This window comes from Trichoplusia ni, chromosome 11 (assembly GCF_003590095.1).
Source record: "Trichoplusia ni isolate ovarian cell line Hi5 chromosome 11, tn1, whole genome shotgun sequence".
Classification (NCBI taxonomy): Eukaryota; Metazoa; Arthropoda; class Insecta; order Lepidoptera; family Noctuidae; genus Trichoplusia; species Trichoplusia ni.
Window position 1 is genome coordinate 7,358,004 of NC_039488.1, and position 25,874 is coordinate 7,383,877.

A 25,874-nucleotide genomic window follows, 5' to 3' on the forward strand; every position below is an offset into this window, starting at 1 on the left:
TCCCCTTTACAAACAATAAAAACAGCTTTTATATAATAATAGTGTTATATTGAATTATTTACACTAAAGTTACGGACAATGATTTTATTTATAATCAGATATATAAATACGAACCAAACTAAGCCAACATCCAACATTGGCGCAACATTTCAAACTCATTAACTGAGGTTCGGTTTACGGTCAAGTTTTCGTCAAACATTGGCGCCAATATCAACACAGATGTTTGATAAGTTGTTCGGACACATCCGCTTTCGTCAAATCCGCGAACTCCGTAGCGGTTTTACCTCTTTGTAGAATCTCAATGGTACTTCTGGATTCTAATTGTTTTATGTGGTGTATAAGCCGGTGTTCTGGCATGGGCTGTAGCGGTCTGGCAACGTTGAGTGTCGTGTTTTTCAACGCTCTCGCTAAAGTCTTCAGGAATTTCGACCATTGCCGCTCGTTTGATGTCGCTTCCGGTGTGTTTATTAACATCGATGCTTTCTCTATTAATGCTACGACGCAGCTTAGTGTGAACTGTAAAATGACGACATAATTATCGTTAATTATACGAAATTTAGTTTGACTTGAAGACTATTCTTTCATTGAACTATGGAGTTATCATGAGCGCTGGTTTTGACAGGTTTAAGGTACTATTTTCGAGACTCATTCTCCAGTCAGAGTAACGAAAATTATTTAATTCCTCATGCAAATATAAGTATAGTATCGGATTTTTTTTTTCATTATAAATATTTCTATAAGTTAGTTACATGTGGCCCAGAATTATAGATAAATTACACCCAGGCACAGAAGAAATGATCGTGCTCATCACAGTTACATTTGACCTGGGTGGGTATCGAATCGGTGGGTCACTAACCACTAGACCAACGGGCCAGTCAAAAGTTTGTTTTTGTATTATTCCGAAAAAATCACTTATGCAGGTCAAATATAAAGTTGATATTAGTAACTTACCGAGGTGGTGAGTGCGTAGGGCGTCCGCGCAGGATCGAAGGCCTCCGCCAACAGACTCGACGACTCCAAGATCGGTGACCAACCGGACGTCGTTTGGATGTAACTGAAAATATAAGAAATATAGGTTATATTATGGTATAAATGTATAAATAGGACTAAGTTATAGTGGCATTATTATGAAAACAAATGGGATTTTCTTATGAATGATATGCCTCTTTGACAATCAAAGTGACCTTGATTTGTCAGTTCAATACATTTTAGGGATTAGCCAGCGTTAACGCTCAGAGACGTGTAACTTTTCTACAGACTCTGCTGCAATAGGGATGATGGGTATAAAAAGAGAAAATGATTGTAGTTCGTCAGATGGATGGATTTTTTCCTGGATGAAAAATTATCTCATGACTCCTCCCTGTTTGCGTGGAGCGAAATAGACGGAGAGTAAGTAAAAGCTATCTAAAACTTACCCGTGTTTCGTCCTCTGCCCTTTGCGTATTAGGGCCGCGGTAACTCTTTCGGACTAACCCGTTGGCCGTCCTCCTTCACAACCTATGAGTTTGTTTAAGATAAGCTACATACTCCTTAGCTGGGTGCTCATACCACAACACCGCTGATCCGGCTGCATGCTTAAGATAGGCTATATATCTCGTAGTTAGGAACTTCGTCACAAACTCGCTCGCCCGGCAGCTTCTTTAACAACCTAAGACTTTGGATAGGCTATATACCTCGTAGCTGGGTGTTCATACCACAATCCCGCTGGTCCAATACCTTCTTAACAACTTAAAAGTGTAATCTAGATAGGCCGTCACTCGTAGCTGGCTGCTCGTTCAAAACCCCCCCGGTTTCCCAATACTTGTCCCTGCGAGCCCGGCGTACCTGGCGTAGTGCGGCGCGAGCGCGGCCAGGCCGCCGTCGTCCCTCCTGGCGGCGGCGGGCAGCGCCCGCAGCGCGCGCGCCCACACGCCGCGCAGCCGCGCGTGCGCGCCCGGCACGCGCCGCACGAAGCGCGCCACCAGCGACTGGACGCCACACAGTCATACGTTAGCTTGATACACATCGAGATACACGGTACCGTGTCAAGCCAAGTTCAAGTTAAATTTGGAGCTAGACCATGGAGATACTTTTGACCCATTTATAACGTGATCAAAATTTGGGAGATATCGAGTCATTAACACGTCTAAAACGGGTTTCATCGTCAAAAAATGCTCCTGTACGTGGTAACTAAGCAAATCAGTGAAAAAAAGCAACAAATTCGGAAAATGAAAAAAAAATACATAATCATTTACAATCTCGTGCCCTTAAGCTGGAAACAAGATTTGTAAAACTATTCGTCGCTTTTTTGTATCCGTTAATAGGGTTATTTATTGCATCTTCTTGTTTGCCAGGCCCTTAAGAGCAGTTTAGCCTCTGAATCAAATAGTTCTTTGAGTTACGAATGGATCAAAAGTGGGTCCAAATGGTTCGTGTGATATCACACACGGCAAGCCAGTTCTCAATCTCTTCAGCACTACTTGGACTTGGCTCGACACACTACCGTGTCTAGATTCTATTCGAATGCACAACATCATATGCACAACATACTTTAATCGCTGCAAAAAGACCTTATATTTAGAACGAAGAGGGAGAGAAAAAAAAGCGAAATTGGTTTTAAAAATAGCAAGAAATTAAACAGTCTGGATTCATGTGGTCGAGACCTTCTTAAATATTATAAAACAAATTTTCTTATGTATAATAATGAATTCTCTTCGCAAGTCTCGCTAAAACTTGAGAACGGCTGAACAAATTTGGCTTATTTTAGCTCTAACCTCTGGAACTACTGGTTCAACTTGACAACAAAAAATCTTTTTGTCTTGAATAGAGCATTCATCGAGGAAGGTTATAGGCTATATACCATCACGCTGCGACTAATAGGAGCGCAGATACAATGGAAAATGTGGAAAAAATCTTCTAACCACGCGGACGAAGTCACGGGCAACAGCTAGTAACTTTTATCTTCTGACCACGCAGACGAAGTCGCGGGGAACAGCTACTTAAAGTTATAACTTACCCTGCCCTTCCTAACGGACAACATCTGCTGTAATCGATCGCTGTGCAGTAGGCCCGCGAACATCTTATTCACCAGGTCCTCTTTATCTTCATCTAGAAGATTCTTAGTAGGGGCCGGTTTTTGATTCACTGCTAGGTTGACCACCTGTTGAAAAAATATATTATGTCTTAATTGATGAGCCTGTTGGTCTAGTTGTTAGTACTGACTGGTATACCGGGGTCGGTTCGATTCTCAACCTGGGCCATTTGCGTAAGTCTCGCTAAAACTCGAGAACCGCTGTACCGATTTGGCTCATTTTAGTCTTGAAATATTCATGAAAATCCAAGGAATTTAAAAAATGCGAGTGTAAGTCAGGGTTCTTCACACACCCACATTCGGTGATATGGATGTGGTCCCAATCTGAGGCGAGGAGGCCGACGCTCGTTACACGTCTGCCACCACACATCACGAGAAAGTGAAATATCGGTACATACTACTGGCCGGTGGAAGCCCGCGGTCGGTGTATGAAGGATTTCAACGCATTACCATACACCGACACAAACACGCGGATGACGTAGCACGGCGGTTAAGGTTTAGTCAGTCAGAGTCTGACACTAGCCATTGCCTCCCCCGAGGGAGTGGGGGTCCATGAGAATTACCCCGCCTAACCAAGAAAATAAAAGGTTCCTCAGACCCTGTATAGTTACGGGACCCCGCTCACCTGTCTCTTGTCGATGCTCTCGCTCTTGGGGCTCTCCTGCTTGGGCCTCCGCTGGACAGACTCGATGTTCTTGAGAAACAGGTTGGACAGGTCCTGCTGTTCGCTCTCCTCCTTCTGAGCTGCTTCTAACTGCTTCTGTTTCTCTTCTCTTTCCTACAGAAGAAAATTAAAATATTTAGATAAATATTTAATATATAAAATTTACTGTTCTCGGTGTACATAATTCAAATCCTCCGAAACGGCTCGACCGATTCTTATAAAGTTTTGTGTATATATTCGATAGGTCTGAGAATCGGAGAAAATCTATTTTTCATACACCTAACAGCATTTTTTTTTTATTTATATTTGGTTTTTCTGCACATACATATCATTCTATTGTATGTCTGTGTCACTGAACTCCTCCTTAACGGCTGAAAGGACACTACAGCTGTGGCTGTAGTACTTTGAATTTAAATAAAACCATGTCTTTTTGAGAAAGCTGGAGTCGACATTTCCTATCCGACTACCCTGAGAACAAATGTCGCAAAAAACTCAGGGAAAGCAGTTTCTTTTTAAGTCTAGACAATTGCGTATACAATTTTGATACAATCTTTAATTGATGCAGTTGAATAACATTACCCTCCGGGCGCAATCGAGTAATAAATATAATACAGAAATTAATATTAAAATCCTTACCTTCAATATAAGCGCGTTTGATATCGCCAGGGGGTCGTTAAGCTCCTCTAACCGTAACAATATGAGATACAACGCTTCAATATCCAGTAACAGCTGTTTCGTTCTTTTCATTTCACGTGGTACCTACACAAAGAAATAAACAGTTTGGTAAGAGCAATAAGGTCGGTTTTAGCTTGGCGAATTTAGCGAAAAGCGATCCATCTGTCTAGAGCCTAAATAGTCCAGAGCAAAAAATCCGCTATTCACATTAAAAAAACGACTCCCGCACTAAGGAAATTAATCCTTGTGTCGCGGGGGTTTCACAAACAAGTCACATGCACCTTTGTGCATCAAACGCGCTTATGTTGAGACACCCAGACTCAGAACAAGCATTCGTGGATCATACAAATGCTTGTCCTACGCGGGAATCGAACCCCCGATCGCGCACAGTAGGTTTATTTATTTATTTATTTATTTATTTAATTATCACACTAATCTACCATTACAGGTTACTTAACCTAATGCAGTAGCTAGGACTAAACAAAGGTCTAAGTATTTATGTGGTTTGGTGTGGTGACCTCAACCACTCGGCTACCGGTACAGTCATCATCATTCATCGGCAATTGTAAATAACGGAATAGCGTTCCAGTAAAGTAGACAAAGACAAAGCTTGCCGGTCGCTGACGCAGGCAGTTTCTATGAAACAGTTGAGGACATGCCGGTAAGTTTGGGGCTTACCTCGTGGGGCTGCGTGGTGCTGGCCACGCTGGAGGCTCTGGACATGCGCGACATCCTGGACGGGGCGGAGTCGCCGCCCACCACTTCCACGTCGATGATCTTACGGGGGGCTGTCACACTGCCACACTGACAAACAGATTACATTATTATTAGGATACATTATTTATGCATTTCTATCTATAAATAGGGTATTTGAGTAATGACTGTTTTTTCAATCGCCAGATGAGTTTATTCGACGAATATATTTGTCGTTTTGACAGCTTTCGAATGTATAGAAAATTACTGATGATAAATTAACTGATGATTGAAAAATCGGCCCTTAATCTAATAATATAATAGTACGGACGGACCGTCAGACAGATTTCCGAAAAATATTGAACACGTTAATTTAGATCAGAATAAGCATTCGTGTGATCTAAAAATGCTTGTTAATGTTTGTTAAATGCCACGCAAAAAAAAAAAGAAATAATAACAAAAATTAAATATATAAGTATGTAACTTTTTTTGTTTCACAAACAACTCCCGCACTAAGGAATTTCATCACAAACATACAAATTATATGCACAAACACACCCAGGCTTAGAACATGCATTCGTGGATCACACAAATGCTTGTCCTACGCGGGGATCGATCCCGCGACACGACACTCTCAGTGGGTTTGGCGTGGTGACCTCAACCACTCGGCTATCCGTGCAATCAAACGTTTGTGCATGTGACTTGAATGTTTGTTAAATCTCACGCGAAAAATAAAATATACGTATAACTATATTTATCACTTTTTTAGTACGAGCTATACTTAGTTTGAGACTAGATGGCGTTGTGGAAAAGTTATATATATATACCTGCAGTTTCCCAAGTGAGTTCTCGAACTGCGTAGGCACGTACGTCCTCGGGGTCCCGCTGTCCTCGCTCGTCGAGTTGTGGCGGTTGGAGTTGTGTCGCTCTCGGTGAGTGTGGGTCTCTTGTTTCACACCTAGAAGGGATATATTGGGGTTGAGTGTTTAGTCGATGAAGCTTCATATTTTATGGTAATTTAGCTATCTCAGCAAATGTTGTTTAGGCATACAAATTAGTTCTAGGGAATAGATAAAAAAAACTTTATGAGAAACGTTCGAGCGGTTCGGAGGAGGTCAATTACGCACAGAATGTTATATATTAGATATCGTGAGAACCCAACTAATATTATAAACGCGAATGTTTGTATGTATGGATGTTTTTCATCTCTCAAGCAAAATCACTCAAGGGATTTATATGAAAAATAACCTGGATTATCAAATAGGATAGATTTTATCCCGATTTTATGTACCCGTGGGATCAATTTCGATTTGAATCCGGCGGGCCCGTGCTCAAGAGCTAAGTGATTCATAATTAGTTGCTGTTAATACTAACGTATTTATCGGGATCGCCCGACTAGTTTTGGACCCAACCAGAGTCCTTAATCATGAACTGACGCGGCGAGATCGCGAGTCGAACAGTGCGAATACGACTACTGGGCCACCCCGATAAATACGCGTGAGTAAACCGTTACCTAAAAAAACATAAAGACTACTTTTTCTCTTTAAGAATTTAATCGATAATCCCTATTTCTAACGAAGACGGAAAGCTAAGTTACATATTATCTTAACTTGAAACATATAACATACCTCCGCTATAGAAGGGATGGTTCTGTTGGTTCGCTTTATGCGCCTCCTTCACACCTTCCTTCTCTTTGCTGGCTTGTCGCTCTAAGAATACCTGGAACAAAGAATTCAATGTTATTAATCATATAATGTATAGTTTTATATATTTGAATCCCTAGTGCAGTCACATGCACCTTTAAAAGGGCCTAATGCAGGGCATGCACCTTTGAAATAATTTTGACTTGACAACTTGCAAGGACACTATGACATTTTTAGACTTATAATGACTGAATTATATTCACAGCGTAGAACGCCGCTTTACACAAACTTAACTTTTTTCTTTAAAAAAAAATGACAACCGCATTAAGGAATTTAATCCTTCACACAAATACACATTTCCGATCGCAAAAATACTTGTCTCACGCGGGGATAGTACCCACGACACGTCTGCCTCAGTGAGTTTGGCGTGGTGACCTCAACCACTCGGCTATCCATGCTGACATCAACATTTTAGAGGCTGATGGAAAGATCATCATCATTGCCCTGCTCTTATCCCAATTATTATTTGAGGTCGGAGCAACATGTCTTCTTCTTCTATCTGACTTCATCACACAACAAAAACTCTTTGCCATACACGACACAGGCCTTTAGCATGAAGTATGACGTCCCAACTCACCGTATAATAGAAGTCGTGTATATAGGGTGTCCCGGTATTGAGCTGCAACATCTGTATGTTGATGAGCCACTGTTTCTCTCTCTGCGTCATGAGGCCGGCGTACTCGTCGCTGTCGCTGCCGCTGGCGTCGTCGCCGTTAAGCGAATGCCTGTAAAATGGAACAAGGATTAAGTAGGTGTCTTTAAATCTTTATATAACTTTAAAACGGGGTGACTAGCCATTTTTGGGAAGATAAGACCATAGAAAAGATAAAACATTAATACGAAGATCTTTTTGTTTTTCAAAAGTGGGTAATCGAGTAGTTTTTGCTGTTGACTGCACGCGTGCGTCACTCAAATTCTCTAAAAAGGCGAATTTAAAGCAAAATTAGAATGAAGTACAGAAAAAATACGTCATAACACAGAACAAATCATCCCTCATCACAAAAGATCTGTACTTGGTGGGAATCGAACAGACGACACATCGCGCAAAATATATTTGGCGTGACCTTTCCCACTCGACTATCTAATCAATTCACAGTTACCTAAAGAAAAATGAACTTACCTATTATTAAAAGTCCCGTTAACCCTTTGACTGAACATCGGATGGTTAAACTGAGCATTCGGGAGCGCACTACTCCTATTATTCAACATAGGATGATGATTAGCATTATGAAAACTATTATTAAACTGCAACATGGGATGAGTATTCTGTATCAACTGGACCAGGTTCTGCGAAGTCATATTCTGAGGTGTCGGAGTCACAATTTTCGAATTATTATAAACCCTACTCCGCTGTAACTTCTGTTCTTTAGGTTTTAAGACCTGGTTTTTGGTTTGCGGTGACTGTATTAGCATTTGGTTGCTTGGAGAGTTCTTGATGTTGTTCGGTTGCTGTTGGTTTTTTATTAGCATCGGTTGTGACATCATCATGTTCGGTTGGTTTAGTTCGGGCTTTTGTTGCATGGCTGGTCCCTGGAAAGAGTAGAACAATTTTCTTTTACTTCTCATTCTTTTTTAAAAATGTGGTTAATACTATATGACTATACTTATATTACAAAGAGGTGAAGATTGCGAGTTTGTAATGACATGTTGTAGGGATTTAATCTCAGGATCATTCTCAAAATTATATCTATACTAATATATAAAGCTGAAGAGTTTGTTTGTTTGAACGCGCTAATCTCTGGAACTACTGGTCCAAATTGAAAAAATCTTTTTGTGTTGAATAGACCATTCATCGAGGAAGGCTTTAGGCTATAAATCATCACGCTGCGACTAATAGGAGCGAAGATACAATGGAAAATGTGAAAAAAAACAGGGCAGGTATAAATCTTAACTTATATCTTCTACCCACGGGGACGAAGTCGCGGGCAACAGCTAGTTCTTAATAGAAATCCAATATTTGTGAGTGTCATAAGCTGGATTAAAATGGATGAAAAAAAAAATACTGCACAAAGAACTGGATCAGCTTGTATATACGTTGTTTTAATACTTACACGAAAATTAGGGTTGTACTGTGGCATGTTAGAGTTAAAATTCTGTCTCGGCATGTTCGGCAACCCGGGTGGCGGAGCCATCATCCTTGGTTGCCCCATCATATGAGGGAACTGGTTCATTCCCGGGAACTGGTTGCCGTTGGGCATCATTTGACTGTGGTTCTGTCCCATCTGGTTCATATTCGGACCCATCTGGTTGTGGTTCTGACTCATTTGGTTGTTACCCATATGGTTTTGGTTCATCGACATATTCTGGCCCATTTGGTTGGAACCGATCGGGTTCATGTTTTGGCCCATCTGATTGACGTTTTGGCCCATCTGGTTCATATTCTGTCCCATCTGATTCATGTTTTGTCCCATTTGATTAATGTTTTGTCCGAGTTGACCCATACTCTGGGTCATGTTTAAGTTTTGGCCCATTTGGTTGACCATCTGGTTGTTTTGCCCCATTTGGTGCACGCTCATGTTCTGCGTGAGTTGACTCATCATATTACCGCCCGGTCCTATCGGATTATTTTGAAACTGGTTGCCCATTTGGTTGCCCAGCTGGTTGCCTATCTGATTGTTTTGCATAAAAGAGTTCTGTCCCATTGGGTTGACGTGGTTGGGGATCATTTGGTTGTTCTGCCCCATTTGGTTAATCATTTTGTTGAGCGGTTGATTCATTTGGTTGATCCCGTGGTTGATCGGTTGCTGCGGCGCGAACGGCAGTGGTACCGGCGCTTGAAGACCTGGCGGCCTTTGTAATATGACCGGCGGGAATCTTGGCTATAATTAAAAAACAAATATAAATTATTTTCAAAGGAAAAAACTAAATTTATTACATTAATATTCAATAACTAGAACTTGAGTCCGCCTTAAGCGAAAGTCAGTAACATAAGACGTAAGACGTGGACCCGTCACAGTCCTGGCGTCACTATTAAAAATGGATAGTAACGTCGCGACACAGAAAAGACGTGGACTAGACTCAGACAAAGTTTAGATCCTTGTCTTAAAAACTTTTGAATCTCCTTTCTATCTTTGTGCCCTAAGTCAGTTGTCCTTATCACTTTAATGTGTAATGTATCAACAAATGTATATTGAAGATCGCCTTAAAGTCGGTAAATTGTTATTCATGCCTGAATTTTATTATTCTGTTTTGATATATTACTCACGTGTATTTCTTCGGGAAACTAGTAAAGTTATATAGCATTAAAATATTAGCAGTATATAAGCTACTTAATAATAATACACATATATAAAGTTCAAAATATATACCGGGCATCCTTATAAACCGTTATTATAAACAATTGAGAATAAAAGGTCCGAAATTAAGCTTTTAAACAACACCATCTATTCTCAAACTAATCAAAGCTTGTATTATGAGTATTAAACAAATAATAAACATACTTATATTAGTAAATACATACATATAATAGATAATTTACAGAAAAAAACACCTACGCTCATCACATATGTCTTCTGTAGGAATCGAACCCACAAACTTTGGTTTAGCAGTCATGTTGCCTAACCACTAGCTAACAGTCAGTTAAAATAACTTGACTAGGTGTCCTACACCGATGATCGTAGCCCAGGCTATGCCTAGACTTGAGCTAAGTACTAGACCGCAAAACAACCACGTCAAAGCCCTCGAACTGGATCCCAAGACACAAATTATTATTATTATTACTAGCCTGGAATGTCCCACTGCTGGGCCAGGGCCACCCTACTCTTCTACACACATACATATATACATATATACATACATCTACTCTTCTACACACAATGAGATTTAGAAATATTCGGTCGTGTTGGATTCCCGTCCCAACGCGCTATGAAAGTGTCCCTGTGTTGTCACACGCGCGTGCACTAGAATATGTCCAGCAGAAGGCTAGTGTTTTATGACACTATAGTAAGGCCAACGACACGAGATAAAGAAAGTGAACCAGTTTTCAGGGAATCATAACATTTTTATTTGAGTAAAGTATTATAAAGTTCGAATTTTGCAATGAAGAAATGAACTTGTTCACACCATGGCGAACCAAATGTTGACAACTGCCGTACTGACTGCTTTCTTGTACCACAAAACACATAACGACAGCTGTCATCGACCAACTCACGCCACATATGCGCGTACGAGTGATAAGGACAGGGATAATAATCCCTCGCTATCGCAATGTAACTCAGGAACGGTCCGCTTGTTTACGTTTTTTATCTCGTCTCGTTGTCCTTGGTCAACTCACGACTCACCTGGAAGTAGTTCTGGTTGAAGGTCTGCTGCTGCTGCTTCTGGCGCAGTTGCCTCTCCAGCTCCTCGACCGTGCACACATTCTTGAGTGCCGGCACTGGCTGGAAGACAAGCGCCAGATATAGACATGCTACGATAAAAGTCTATGCAACGACTAGAATCTTTCATCTGAGGCAACTCACATTAGGATGTATTTTTTTGTTATAGGCAGAGGTGACTGATTCACCGTACTTATAGTGAGACTTTTCAAGCTTCCAGAGCAAAGATAATGACAAACTTAGTTAGCAATATTCCTTCATACCCCCTGCGGGGGCCAAAACTTTCGAGTACCCAAAGACAAGAACATATTTCCTATCACAGGTAAGTAATTTTAAAATTATATTATGCCTAAATTCTGTGATTAAAAATTTTGCACGCTTGGTTTTAAAACATATCGTGATCGTGACGTCCAGTGGCGTACGCATCGGTTTCAAGTGTCGCTAGCTCTGAGCTCCCGGGTTCGATCCCCGGTCGGGTCAGTGTAAAGCTTCACATTTCTACATTGTCTCGGGTCTGGGTATTTGTGGTACTTTCGTTATATCTGAATTCCATAGCACAAGTGCTTTAGTAACTTACTTTGGGTTTAGATCAATGTATGTGATGTTGTCCGCATTTATTTATTTATACTTGTGTCATCCAGATTAATAACAGTGCAGTGATTACTCACAGTGGGCGGCGTGGGGAACACGGGGTCGTGTCTCCACACGCTGGAGCTGAAGGAGCGCGAGTGCGGCGCGTCCGTCTCGTCCAGCACTAGCTGGGATAGCGATGCCTCTGGAACAATTATTAAATACGTCGATATGAGCTCATTTGCTGGGCTGTGAAGTAACAAGTGTATAGACAAAAGTGTATAGTTTTTTTTTAATGTCAAAATAAAATGACCCCATCAACTATGTTTTTCGTATTTTCACAATTTTAATCCTTGTGTAGGTTTTTACAAACATTCAAGTCACTTACACAAAGACACATAGAATCAGAACAGGCACTCGTGGATCAAAAAAATACTTGTTCGGGGATCGAACCCGCGAAACTAGATCCAGATTTCTTTCTTCGGTTTCATAAGCCTCTCTATTCTGATTAAGTTTGTCTGTCATCATCCTAGCCTTTTCCCAACTATGTTGAGTCCGACTTCCAGTCTAACCGGATGCAGCTAAGTACCAGTGTTTTACAAGTAGCGACTGCCTATCTATACCTATTACTTAGACTGGTTGTCAGACTTTCTAGCTTCTGACTACCCGTAACGACTGTCAAAGATGTATGAATAACAGTCAGGACCCACAATTTGACGTGCCTTATTGTCTAACGACAAATGGTCACCCATTTACGGACCGATCGTTTCAAGGAAAGCTAATCCTGTGGTCAATCAATTTGTTTAGTTGTAGTATAGCCACGAGCTACTGGATTTAGTTTTTCTGTATGTATGTTTGTGACTCACCAAGCTGCGTATTAGCGAGGTCGTCGATGCCGCCACTGTTGTGTCGACGACTGCTCTCAAGCTGCTCAGCCAACTGTTCATGTTCCACCTCCCAATCGAACTCGTCGGCTGTGTGTACATAGAAAAGATTAGTTAGGACTAGTTTTGTACGCAGTTTAGTGCATGTGGACTTCATTTGTAGCTGTACAAGGGCTAGTATATACACCGTGATTTTTTAGTCGTCTTACAAAAGCAGCCCAGTTCATTTATCCAATGACTAGAACACGTTCATGATAAAAAAATAGGTATTTATGAGATTTGAATAAATTTATTTACAATGCAATTTTTATTCAATATTATGATGCAATTCGTAGTTTTTTAGAAACACAGCTCTGTTGCGAGCGCGGTCCGAGCCTTGTAACAATGGTGAGGGGCGCGGGCGGCGGCGTTTTTATCTTTTTTAAGAGTATATTTCAGATTTCTCTTGTTTAATTTTTCTTCGTACTTATAGTCTTAGTTGATGATAAAAAAATAATAATCGCGCCTAGGGGTATTTTACGTCGGATACATGAACTGGGCTCCTTTTGTAAGACGATAAAAAATCACCGTGTATAATAGACTAGCTAGTATATCTATACTAATATTATAAAGAGGAAACCTTTGTATTGAACAGGCTCAAAAACTACTGGACCGATTTCATAATTAATTTTCAATTACTTTAGAGGGATTCTTCCAAATCCGTATAGGCCATATTTTATCCCGGAAAGTAAGCTTAAAAAATAAATGTCCACCCGTGCGAAGCCGGGGCAGGTCGCTAGTATATAATAGACTCGAAAAAGTAGTTGTTCTATTCCTTTTTTAAGTTTATTATTAAGAACTTCGGATTCCATGAAACGATTCTGTTCTTTTTTTCATTTAACATGAAATAGTAGCATTTGGTCCCATAAATATTACCATACCATAAATTAAACAATTTTAAAATAGACAATTTAATGCATTTCATATTTCGTTAAGACGTGCTGTTCCTGTGTTTTATCTGCTGTTTATGATTTCCTCTTTTATTTACAAAAAACTAACGAAAAACAATCCGAAATCATGCAACCAACGAAAAAAACAAATCCGATTCCCAGTATTAGCATGTTAGTTATTTATTTATAATGATATATGAATATCTTTCAACGAAATGAATGTATTTTTAATATTTTATTAAGGATGACAACTTACGACATTAAAAAAAAATGAGACGAACGTAATGAAATATTAAATAGAAATGTTATATTAATTTCCTTTCACCATTTTAACCAATGCGATGATTAATTAGCAGCATGTTTTAATATTAGATATTTATCAACTTTTATTTCTTACCTATCAGAAATTAAGCCCAAACTTTTTCATAATATAATTTGATGAATTCTCAATCAATCGAAATTAATTTTGCTTACACCTTTAATAAAGATTCACAATAGGGTAGTTGACTAAGGCCCGATTTTTCAATGGTCAGAAAACTTTTATCTGAGGAATAAATATGGCCGTTTGACATATTTTCTATACAAAAGCTGTCAAAACATCAAATATATTCATCGAATAAAAGTTATCTGGCGATTGAAAAATCAGCTCTAAATATAATACTATAAATCTGTGTACTCCATCAGACAGATTTCCAAAAAAATATTGAAAAAAAGAAAACTGATTCTTTTTGGAAAATTCTTGGAATGGATACACAGCTTTTATAAAACAACGTAGGTCTGGCGTCCAGGGGCTCTTAGACCAATATAAGTCTCATACATTCTGCTTTTACTAAAATCACTGAATACTTAGAAAAGGCATTGGATGTGAAATATTAAGTTATCTCAAGTCCTAGGGCTCTTACTCTATATGCAATGAAATAACAGTTGATAAATATCAAGCAAAGCCCCTCCACCAGTGCCCAGCGTGTCACCAGAAGCTTACTATAGAATACTCACAACCTTGGCCAAAGGTCTCATCGTTGAGGGCATCATATTCATCCTCCGAAGGTTCTCCCCCTCCTTCATCGTCATTTAAGTTCTGAAACAAGATTATTATTATTAATTGTATAAACTATATAATAATAATATTAAAATGATGTTTAGTAGATGTTAGTATTAAATGTGTCACAATTTCGACAATCACATGTGTCTCAATTGTGACACTGATGGCTCCATACACATAGTTCTTATTTAGGTCTTGTTTTTCTCCTGAGTACGAAATGCTACAAGCATACATAGAAGGTCTATTATATTTATGAATACAATATATATATTTTTAATATTTTGTATTTTATATATTTATAAAGACATATTTTTATAAAAAAGTCATAAAAACATTAACTTCACAAATAGATGATTGGTGTGTGTTAAGCACACTTCTACTACACAATCCCCCCGCGTAGGACCAAAATCTTTTGTTTTGAGTCTGAGGCCTGCAAAAATCTCCCCAAGCCACTGGGAGTAAATTCAAGTCCCTTTTTAAAAGGAAAATCTTGAAAACACTCAGGCACAGACACATTAGAATTATTTTCTTAAAGCCTGTTTTAAATCTTTATTTGACAATGCATCATTAATAAACCTAAATGTAGATTTAGCCTCTCTTAATCAACAACTCATACCTAAACAACTATTTTAACTCACTGGGCCTAAAGCAGCACCTTGGGGTAACCCTAGTCTTATATGAGTGTTATACACCAGATTTATATCAGAACTTATTAAATAAACATTTATTTCACCATGCATTACTGTATTCCACTAATTAACATGTAAACACAGTTATTGATAATTGTATTTCTTCTTAATTTTTGATGTGATCATTGTCAAAAGGCTTTGAGAGATCAAATATTTATTTGAAGTCTTATAATATTTAACATAAGTTTAGTATAATACGAAATTATTTCCACCAAAGTAGTTAAATTAAAGGCATTTACAGTTTAAATACATAACAGCAATTAAAGGAACGAGTAAATATTTTTTTATTGGAATCTAATATGTATCATGAAGCAAATTAAATCTTGTTGCAATGTATGTTATGTCATGCTGATATGTATAACAAAGTATTTTTTATAATCTTATTTTATTTTGGGGCTTTAAGTCACAATTACGAACATGCCAGCCATAACAAACTATAAAATAAAACGTAAGTATGTATACATCAGAACATTTTAAAATTTTTAATTATTTCGTGGATATACACTTTTTATGCTTGCTAAAAATATATTATTCTTTACGCCATTTAATTCGATGCTGAAAATAGGATAAACAATCTTGTTGTGTCTTATCGTCTAAAAACATGGTTCAAAAGTAAAAATGTGTATGTAATGTGAGAATAAAATTAAAAAAATCAAATATATCCCAGAAATATATCAGTCATTTACTTATTTCATAATTTTATAGCTGCATCAAAATTTACCTATATAAGAACCTTCACAAATTGAGTGTAAGTTAATTGTTTCTAATATAATATTAAGTAGAATACTTGAACAAGGTTGCTTATCAAGCAACAAAGTAATGTTTCCAATGTCACAAGAACTTCTGTGGCATCAATGTGTAATGAAAAACAATGTAAGTATTGTGATTCATAATTCTGGGGATTAACCTAAATTGATTATGGACTGGAGTTCTGCTATTATTCTATCATAAAAATAAATTGTAATAAACAGTTGTATTGTTTTTTTTTTGTGGACTTTTTACAGTCAGTCAGTTTTAGGCTCCTTTTTTAGTTGATTTTTATTAAGAAAGTTTTTTTGGTAATAAAGTGCTGAGTTTGAGAAAACACTTGTCTCTGGGGAGCCAGTGTGTTCACATATATTGTTGCTATAGTTAGGTTGCAGAAAGTAAGTACATAAATATGTATAGGTCATTCTGAAGTTAAGTTTTAAAACATGCTGAACCAAAAGTAGGACTACAACAGGATACCGTAATCAGTCCTCAGTTCTCGCATAAAATGCAGTTTGCAATGAACATTATTACGTATTTCAAAACAAGCATGAGTCAGAAACAAACTATTTATACAGATTTCGGAAAAAGATAATTTCATAACATTTTATCATGTCGTGTGGGACAGTTTTGGCGCGCTAAACATGGCAAGGCTGGCAAAGGCGTACTTTATGGCTCGTATCGAAACGAAATCGTGTTTTTCTCGCAAAATCGAAGCGGAAACAAACAAATGACAAGTAGAAATTTGAAAATACATACTTATACATTGTATAGCAAACAAAACGTAGTTTCGTGTGTTTATAAAGTCTTATTTGACCGCCAATTTAGTGTTTAGTGTCTAAAAATCATACATATCACGTTTTAATAGGGTAGAAAGTAGGAATACCCGATTGTATAGTGAAACTACAGCATTCTAAGTGGCGTGCTGGCAATCTTCAACCGCACAGATTTAGGGTTATTATATATCAAATAAATTGTTTTTTTAAGTAGAATAACTATTATACTCACCGATAACGAAGTATCGAACCCGAAGAAAGAATCTGCCATTGGAATTTTTCATATATCATGGACACAAATGACATGACTTGTCACGGTACATATGTCGCAATGGCGAAGGCGGCCATGACATTTTGCCTAGTGACGTACGAAAACTTACTAAAGGAAGAAATACAGATTATTCACAAATCTGGTATTCTCGTAGTTTCTAGACCTTTCTAATGAAAGCTTTAAAACAATCAATTATATTTTCTTGGCCGTACTTTACGGATCTATTTGGTAACAGTTTAGAACTAAATACATATTTATCAAGAATCATACTTCTGAAGTAGTCAGTTTTCAAATAAAAACACGTGTTCTCCATTCTGTTTTCCACGTGGTTACCGGTGATGAAAACTTAAAATCTACGGTGTGATCGTTAAAAGTCGAGGTCAAAGTCGACTTTATGGAAATGTGTATATTCTTTTCTTTTATAAATCCCCTTTTTGAGTTATGTTTTGTAGAGTATCAACTAACTCTTGTCAAAATACTAATGGCATTTTGAAAAAATAATAATTTAATCACTACTCAGCTATCCAATCACCTATTGTAAAATGTAAAACATTTTATAAAAGTTACGCGATTTATATCATCACCGAATCTCTCTTGTTTACTCCTTTATTATTTTTACGAGTCTTTTATGCTTTTACCCTTTATTTACCGGCAGACGAAATGTCATTATTGCATTGATAAGAGCTGATAACATCGATGTTGCAATAGACAAAGTTTTCCCACGAAGCATCAAATTTTTAAATCATCCTCAACATATTACCACTATATATGTAATAACTCATAAATACTAATACAATAAATCAGTTTGCTATAATTAGCAATAACAATGCAAAGACTTCAAGAAATCATAATATTTGGTTTTCGTTTGGTTGGTCCTTTCGGTGCTGCCAGTCATTGATTACAAATCTGCCTAGGAATGTGACGTTTATGTGAAATCTAAAGTCGACCTTGGTGGAAGTTTATTTTCTATTTACAATAATCAATAGGCACTGTATTTTACTTATAATCAGTACTGTTTATTACTTTAATACCGTAGTACACACGCAAGATTAAATCCATAAAAATGTGCTGTGAGTGATAAGCATTTTGTGCAGAGTTTCAGATATTATCTTTAAAAATATATTTAAAATTAAAAAGGTATGTATTTAACTTTTTAAATAAGCTTTTTTTAATTGTAATTTGTGGAGATTGGTATTGCACTTTTGGTTTTCAGTAAAAAATACCGTTTTGTTTATGATTATTAATTGTTTGGTATGTCCAAAGTTCAAAGTAATAAATTAAGCGAAAATACAAATCTTATAAAATCTAAAATTTGTAAGTGATTATTTATAAATTCAAGCCAGATTCTATTTTGTTAGAACTTGGTAGCATCATCAAAATACTATAAAATGTATTAAAAAATAAACCATTTAGGTACATCTCAACTTACGTAGTTAATTTAAAAGAGTAAACAAAATATTTATAAACTTATCGAATTCCGTCTTAAGAATAAAATGTCTACTGAAAAAAAAACATCCAAAATTCGTCGCATTATTTTATGCTCTTAGCTTTGCTTGAGGAAGATGCTTACTTCATCTACAAATACTGTCCTCATTTTAGCAACCGCAAGAATTTGGAAAGAATACATTGCCTTTTCAGTGTTTGGGAGTTAGTTAATTTAAATGATTTATTAAATCACTAGCTGTTGCCCGCGACTCCGTCTGTGTGGACTTCAGTTTACAGCGTTTGGTGGTCCCCATTTCCATGGGAACATGTCCCCTTAGTGATCTTATAGCTTTTAGACACCAATATCCAATTTTCCCTCATGAACTATTTAAAAAGTCGGGATAAAAGGTAGCCTATGCTCTTTTCCTCTTCAATGGCTATATGCAGGCCAAATTTCATCCAAATCCGTTCAGCCGTTTTTGCGTGATTGAGTAACAAACATCCAAACATCCACACTTTCACATTTATAATATTAGTAAGGATTGCATGAACATGTACATTTAATGCACAATAAATAAACCAAACACACTAAAACACAGCTACTGTATTTTAACTAAATTCAATTCTAGATTTGCATAACAATACCTAATTCACCGGCATTTTTCTCATGAATAATAAATAATTACATTAATTACTTATGTCGGTAATTAATTCAGGGTTGAGTGTCAGTATATATAACCGGTAATAAAGGTTATGGAGGTCTTGTGATCAACTTGTTTATATACTAAAGGTATCTCCATACTGATGTCTCTAAGTTAGTCTTGTAGTCTTGGGTTAATCAATTGTTAAGTAATTGAAATGCCCTAAACGGGGATCGAACTGACCAAACCTCGACTCGACACACACAGAGGTTTTTGGCGTGATGACCTCAACCACTCGGCTATCTGAGCACTTTTACTGTGCCATAGCATTATTAAACATGTGTTGTTAATTTATAACAAATATTCATGCACATAATTTTACAAAAATTAAACATTCAAGTCTGTGAAAAAACAATAAAATATAATGCTGTTAGAAATGTTTACATTAATAAATTATTTGTTTATGTTAATTTCTTGAATAAACATGCATTTTTATTTTAGAATGATTACTTCTATAAATAATTGTTGCCAATTCTTTAAAACTATAAGTTTTGTATCTAAATATAGACACATATTGTATGGCTTTTGCACATTTGTTTATTTCTATTTTTATATAATAAGTGAGATTTTCATTTCATATTTTAATACGAATATGTTTGCAATTTAGACTTTGATCCTAGATAGTTTTGTATCCAGAAAAGTGTGGGTAGCAAAATAGGGAATTGGAATAACTATAGAATATAGTGGGGTCAAGTATTTTTGTACAAATCGAGCATATTTTCAAAAAAACGAAAAATTAAAATAAAAAACGATCTCGTGCGGGTCCGACTCGTGTACGTGTATTTACGAAAAAGACTGAAAAATCATCGAAATATTTTGATTTGATACATAACTGACAGCCAAAAATATTTTTACTTTTTTCACCGAGTCATGAGTATTTTTTTGTTTCCCGACTTCTTCTTCAACCCACGTCGAGGGCACTGCGCGCGGCGTTAGGATATGCGTAGGCGTAAGGACTTCCACCGACTAAAAACACCCCGGACCCCTCTACTGCTTGTATTGCGTTGTCTCGCTTCCACACGTAGTCTTCTAGATTCGGAGTTTGTCTGTGGATGTCGTACCCTTCATATGATCCGCTAGAAAATTTGCTAACTGTACTTACTGCATTTGTTATAGGTTTAAATAACCTAAAAACCCATGTTTTAAATGTCATTCCATTCAAGTTTTATCAAAATCGGGCCAGCCCTTTTTATAGTTGTAAATTGCATTGTCATCGGGTTTGAAGCTACTTAAAAATATCAGCTTGATAGCTTATCGGGCAGTGCCTTAAAACTGAATTGCAAAAATCCAACCGGAACGACAAACAATCAAGAAATGTGAGTGTATAAAAACGCAGCATTCTTATTAGTTTCCTCGCAATACTAAATAGTATCGAATAGTCATATTATTACTAGCTGTTGCCCGCAACTTCGTCCGCATGGTTAGAAGATATATGTTAGGATTTTTTTAATGGAATTCCTCGAACATGAATAGTTTTCCCTGTTGTTTTCCACATTTTAAATTGTATCTTCGCTCCTATCAGTCGCAGTGTGATGGCATATAGCCTAAAACTTTCCTCGATGAATGGTCTATTCAACAGAGAAAGATTTTTTCAATTTGAACTACTGTAGTTCTTGAGATTACCGCGTTCAAACAAACAAACTCTTCAGCTTTATATATTAGTAATTATAGATATTTATCATATAACAACACAACGATACATATGAACCTTATAGCTATGCAAACATAAATCGTTTGAATTTAATATCGGCAATAAATTGTAACCGAGACAACGGTAGAAGAATGTGATATTAAATACCTACTTTACAACCTCCCAGTAAAATCTTATCTTAAATCAATGTTATCTGTTTCGTAAATCGCCTGGATCGAACAGAAAAAATAATAAAACTTCAACCCACTTTCACACACCGCCATCTAGTCTCAAACTAAGCAAAACTTGTATTATGAGTACTAGACAACTGATAAACATACTTATATATTTCTAAATACATACATACTATAGATTAATTACACCCAGACACAGAACAAATGATCGTGCTCGCCACAAGAACATTTAACCTGGATGGGAATCAAACCCACGACCTCTGGTGTAGCAGTCAAGGTTCCTTACCGCTAAACCAACACTCAACTAGCTGTTCGATGTTATAAAAACTTGTATCCCTACTAATATTATAAATGCGAAAGTAACTCTGTCTGTCTGTCTGTTACGCTTTCACGTCTAAACCACTGCACTTATTTTAATGAAATTTGGTACAGAGATATAGTTGACCTTGAGAAAGAACATAGGATAGTTTTTTTTCCCGGACTTTTGAAGAGTTCTCTTGGAAACGCGATATAACCGACCTCGACGCGGGCGAAGCCGCGAGCGAAAAGCTAGTAAGCTTACAATTATTCAAACGGACAGTTTAAAATTATATTTATTATAGTGTCTGTGACGTAACGACGTAATAAGATTTAGTTTTTTTTAATAGCGACTTACATAATTAGATATACAACGTTCTTAGTCGACGCTGTAGGTTATTCCAAAAATAAAATGTTTTCCTTTATTTGTAAGTTATTTTCTGAAGCATTTTCGTAATTAATTAATTTATAGTTATAAAAAGTGCTTACCTACATATTTAATAAAAGATTTCTCGTCTTTTTCAGAGGAAATGTCTTGTCAAATAGATGTGAAACAAGGTCGATTGCAGGGAAAGGAGTGTGTGACCTTTTACGGCAAGAAATATTATAGTTTTGAAGGCATACCTTATGCAAAGCCTCCGGTTGGGAAACTCAGATTTAAGGTAAGTTAAAAACTTTTTAAAATTCCATATTTAAGTATGTAACGAGACAATTATTTTGTGTTAAACAAGACAAGAGCAGTGATAGCCCAGTGGTTCAGGTCACCACGAAAAACTGAAATGACCTGGGGTACGACTGTGAAAGTGCCAATGAAACATATTGCCAATTCAAAAGTCTTCGAATCCAGTTACGCACCAATGCTGTTTTGTATTCATGTCCTTACTAGCTGTTGCCCGCGACTTCGTCCGCGTGGTTAGAAGATATTTAAGTTATGATTTATATCTACCCTGTTATTTCCACATTTTCCATTGTATCTTCGCTCCTATTAGTCGCAGCGTGATCGTTTATAGCCTAAAACCTTCCTCGATGAATGGCCTATTCAACACAAAAATATTTTTTCGAATTGAACCCGAAGTTCCTGAGATTAGCGCGTTCAAACAAACAAACAAACTCTTCAGCTTTATATATTAGTATAGATATAGATTACCAAGTATCTAAGTATCATAAGTATAAGGATAAACATCATCTGCAGTAGTTGACCGCACGGACAGCCGAGTGGTTCTACTCCAAACTCACGCTACGTGTCATCGTAGTTGGGGTTTGATCCCCGCGGAGGACAAGCGTTTGTGTGATCCACGAATTCTTGGCTTGAGTCTGGGTGTCTTCGTGCATGTGACTTGAATGTTTGTGAAACCTTCCGCTATATAGGGATTGTATTTGGGATGACCTAGCTAACCAAGAAAGGGTTGAATAACACTCTCAAGTATGTTAACGAAAAGATTAATATTAATCAAAATCGTATTCGGGTCATTAAACGGCGGAAAACTTTAACACCGCCATTCAGGATTTAAAAAAAAAAATGTACAGCGCCATCTATCGACTTAAGTGTCAACTAACTGCTCGACGGTCTGACATTCGCTGAACAAGGATTAAATTCCTTAATGCAGGAGTCGTTCTTTGTTAAAAAAAAGTACGTTGCGTAAACTGGTCTTGACGTAGCGACCTATACCACTACACATATGTACATGGTCATCAATAAAATTAATTATTAGTTTATGATTCTTTTTAGGCTCCAGAACCACCAGAAAATTGGACAGGTATCCGAGATGCCACTAAACCAGGAAACAAGTGTTGCCAACTCAATCCATACTCAAATACTGCCATGGAGGGATCCGAAGACTGTCTCTACTTAAACGTATACACACCAAGCTTGCCACACGAAAAAATAGAAAAACTACCAGTATTATTTTTCGTTCACGGTGGTAGATTTATTTTTGGTTACGGCCATTATTATAAGCCTGATTACTATTTAAAACATGATGTTATTTTAGTAACAATTAATTATAGATTAAGTATTTTAGGATTTTTGTGCTTAAATATACCAGAAGTGCCTGGGAATGCGGCATTAAAAGATACTGTGATGGCTTTGAAATGGGTGAGGGATAATATTTCAAATTTTAATGGAGATTTTAATAATGTTACGGTTTTTGGGGAGAGCGCGGGAGCTGGTGCTGTCTCCTCTTATATGACCTCCAAAATGGCGGCTGGCTTGTATCACAAAGTTATTGCGCAATCAGGAAACTCAATAGCTGATGTCTACATGGTAGATGATGATCCAATTGAGAAAGCCAAAACTGTAGTGTCATATTTGGGAAAACATTTGACAGACGAAAGAGAATTGTACAATTATTTATTAGAGGTTCCTATTGAGGACTTAATGGTGGCATTCAGTCTCGCCGAGTTGAATAGGCATCCTACCGCGATACAGGCCTATTTTCTACCCGTTGTAGAAAAGGAATTCGATGGGGTCGAAAGATTTTTTGAAGAGTGCCCCAGAATTGATATACCGATGAATAGACTTGATAAAGTACCTGTCTTAACAGGTATGAATTCTCACGAAGGAGCGTTATTTCTACAAAAAGATAACGATGGGAACATTATTTTTGAAAACGATTTCTACTATTACATACCGAATTATTTGAAAATAAAACGGGACGATAAAAGGGTCGGAGAAATCGTGAAGAAACTGAGGAATTATTATTTTAATGGAAAGGAAGTTGGTCAAAGCAAGAAATTGGAATACGTAAACATGCTTTCAGACAAATATTTTCAGTACTCTCTACAATTATTGCCTGAAATTCTTTGTAGGTCTGTGAAAGAGGTTTATTTCTACAAGTTTCAGTTTTCAGGCAATTTAAATACGAGGGTTATGAAGAAGTTGGGTTTAGAAGGGGCAACGCATGGTGATGTGATTCAATACCAGTTTTATAGAAAGGCGAAACATGATAAATGTGATGAAAATGATCTCAAAATTGTTGAAATGTTTAGCGAGGCCTGGTGTACTTTTGCACGTTATGGGTAAGTTGACCTTGTGATTAAGATGTTAAGGTTTAAATTTGTTTGGGATTTTATTTGAATACCTGTTTTACTAGTTATCTTTTAGTTTGACATTATTACCTACCTTAATTTATTTATTGATTTAATCTAGTTACAACTTTATTTTATTTTGTTTTGGTATCCTTATTTTTTTTTTTGGTAAATTAATTATTATTTATTTACGGTAATTTATTTTATTTTTGCTATCAGCTGCGATTGCGTTAACGCATAATAAGGATTTCGAGTATTTTATTAGCGGATCATTGAAAAAAAAGTTCACATTTTCGTAGTTGCTTAATATTTGGGACATTCCGCACAATGCCTTTATAAATTGTAGTCTATGTGGTATTCTGATGTATATTCTTAATAATTGTAAAATTTAATTATATCCAATTTTTAACTTTACTAAATCAAAGCATCAAAAAATTCATCGGCATCGCTGCCGGCTAGGTTTTACCTAGCTCAGAGGATTAGCATTGCCATTCAACGTGGCAATGCTGCCAGCCTTTTGGGCACACTCCCAGCCGGCAGCGATGCCGGTGAATTTTTTGATGCTTTGATTTAATAAATTTAATTATTTTTTTTATTTTTTAACTTGTAAATATTTAACTCTGTAAAATTGTAAATATATAGCTATTTTTAACTTTACAGGAAACCAACATGGAATGGCGGGAAATCAGAATGGCTGCCGTACACAAAGAAAGACAAACATTCCTTAATAATAGATAAAGAAATAAAACTAATGAAGAATCCCGATTACGACCGTCTTCGGTTTTGGCTTGGTATCACAGGAGAAACATCTAAATTATAATAGTTTATTATTTTTTTAGTAAAAACTTAACCTTTGTATTAAGGACGCTTATAGTAAATGTTTAAAATGCACAAACTAGAGAAATGTATAATTAACTTAACTAATAACAAATTGAAAGACTGTTTGATTGCTGTCTTTCTGATTCCCCCGGTTTCACCCGCGTAGTATTTTTTTCTTTGCCGCAATTTTTTCACCTTTTAAACTTTCCCTGGACTGGTACGAATATTTCAAGATAAAAACTAGCCAAATCGGTTCACCGATTCTCGAGTTTTAGCGAGACTAACGAACAGCAATTCTTTTTTTTATAAATAAGATTTTAGAATATACGATAGAATTATCAATATTACAGAAGTTTAAACAATGTTAGCTGTTTTTAAAAATGTTGTGTTCGAAAATTTGATTTTATGTATTGGCTCTTGTTTATGATCTAGGCTAAATGTATGTATGTGTTACTTCGCAATTTGAGTCTATTTGACCAAACTTAAGAAACGGTATATCTTAACTAATTTTAATCAGCTGTTATTATATTTAGTGAAGCCGATATTTTTATATTAATTAAAATTTAAAGCCAACTTAAAGAAAGTGAATCGTCATGGTTTAAAGTGGTATTTAAAATGGATTTTTCGGAAAAAAAGACTTTAAAAGGTCATAGAGCTTATTTAATAGAGATGACGACATTTTTTTTTAATGTTTGCCATGTAGTTTATTGTTTAAATGACTGATACGTATATTTTATTTTGTCCCGTAAACA

At 36.7% G+C, this 25,874-nt stretch overlaps 2 protein-coding genes across 5 annotated transcripts; one reads left to right on the forward strand and one right to left on the reverse strand.

Annotated features, from left to right (window-relative positions):
- Nucleotides 1-26: 26 nt before the first annotated feature.
- On the reverse strand, nucleotides 27-17,121 carry LOC113498982. Of its 2 annotated transcripts, none has more exons than XM_026879271.1 (17): nucleotides 16,991-17,121; nucleotides 14,504-14,582; nucleotides 12,558-12,665; nucleotides 11,790-11,896; nucleotides 11,086-11,184; nucleotides 8,857-9,624; nucleotides 7,926-8,335; nucleotides 7,383-7,530; nucleotides 6,731-6,821; nucleotides 5,930-6,060; nucleotides 5,088-5,213; nucleotides 4,371-4,493; nucleotides 3,696-3,848; nucleotides 2,996-3,139; nucleotides 1,825-1,967; nucleotides 952-1,054; nucleotides 27-516 (listed from the first exon to the last, which is right to left on the reverse strand). In XM_026879271.1, the coding sequence occupies exons 1-17, from the start codon at nucleotides 17,027-17,029 to the stop codon at nucleotides 211-213; spliced, it is 3,078 nt and encodes a 1,025-aa protein (XP_026735072.1). In that variant the 5' UTR covers nucleotides 17,030-17,121; the 3' UTR covers nucleotides 27-210. The 2 variants fall into 2 exon arrangements, with proteins under 2 accessions (XP_026735072.1, XP_026735071.1); XM_026879270.1 differs by having other exon boundaries at nucleotides 14,501-14,582.
- LOC113498983 (esterase FE4-like) lies at nucleotides 15,846-25,867 on the forward strand. Of its 3 annotated transcripts, none has more exons than XM_026879274.1 (4): nucleotides 15,846-16,380; nucleotides 21,802-21,938; nucleotides 23,006-24,294; nucleotides 24,964-25,867. In XM_026879274.1, the coding sequence occupies exons 2-4, from the start codon at nucleotides 21,807-21,809 to the stop codon at nucleotides 25,121-25,123; spliced, it is 1,581 nt and encodes a 526-aa protein (XP_026735075.1). In that variant the 5' UTR covers nucleotides 15,846-16,380; nucleotides 21,802-21,806; the 3' UTR covers nucleotides 25,124-25,867. The 3 variants fall into 3 exon arrangements, with proteins under 3 accessions (XP_026735075.1, XP_026735073.1, XP_026735074.1); XM_026879272.1 differs by lacking the exon at nucleotides 15,846-16,380 and adding an exon at nucleotides 17,562-18,166; XM_026879273.1 differs by lacking the exon at nucleotides 15,846-16,380 and adding an exon at nucleotides 19,735-20,471.
- Nucleotides 25,868-25,874: the final 7 nt, after the last annotated feature.

Coding starts and splice junctions, on each gene's coding strand:
- LOC113498982 (XM_026879270.1), bottom strand. CDS start 17,029: ATGGCAGATTCTTTCTTCGGGTTCGATACTTCGTTATCG. Junction 6,061..6,730: donor CCATCCCTTCTATAGCGGAG/GTATGTTATATG, acceptor TATCCCTTCTAG/GTGTGAAACAAGAGACCCAC. Junction 3,849..4,370: donor CAAACGCGCTTATATTGAAG/GTAAGGATTTTA, acceptor TTTCTTCTGTAG/GAAAGAGAAGAGAAACAGAA.
- LOC113498983 (XM_026879274.1), top strand. CDS start 21,807: ATGTCTTGTCAAATAGATGTGAAACAAGGTCGATTGCAGGGAAAGGAG. Junction 21,939..23,005: donor TTGGGAAACTCAGATTTAAG/GTAAGTTAAAAA, acceptor GATTCTTTTTAG/GCTCCAGAACCACCAGAAAA. Junction 24,295..24,963: donor TGTACTTTTGCACGTTATGG/GTAAGTTGACCT, acceptor TTAACTTTACAG/GAAACCAACATGGAATGGCG.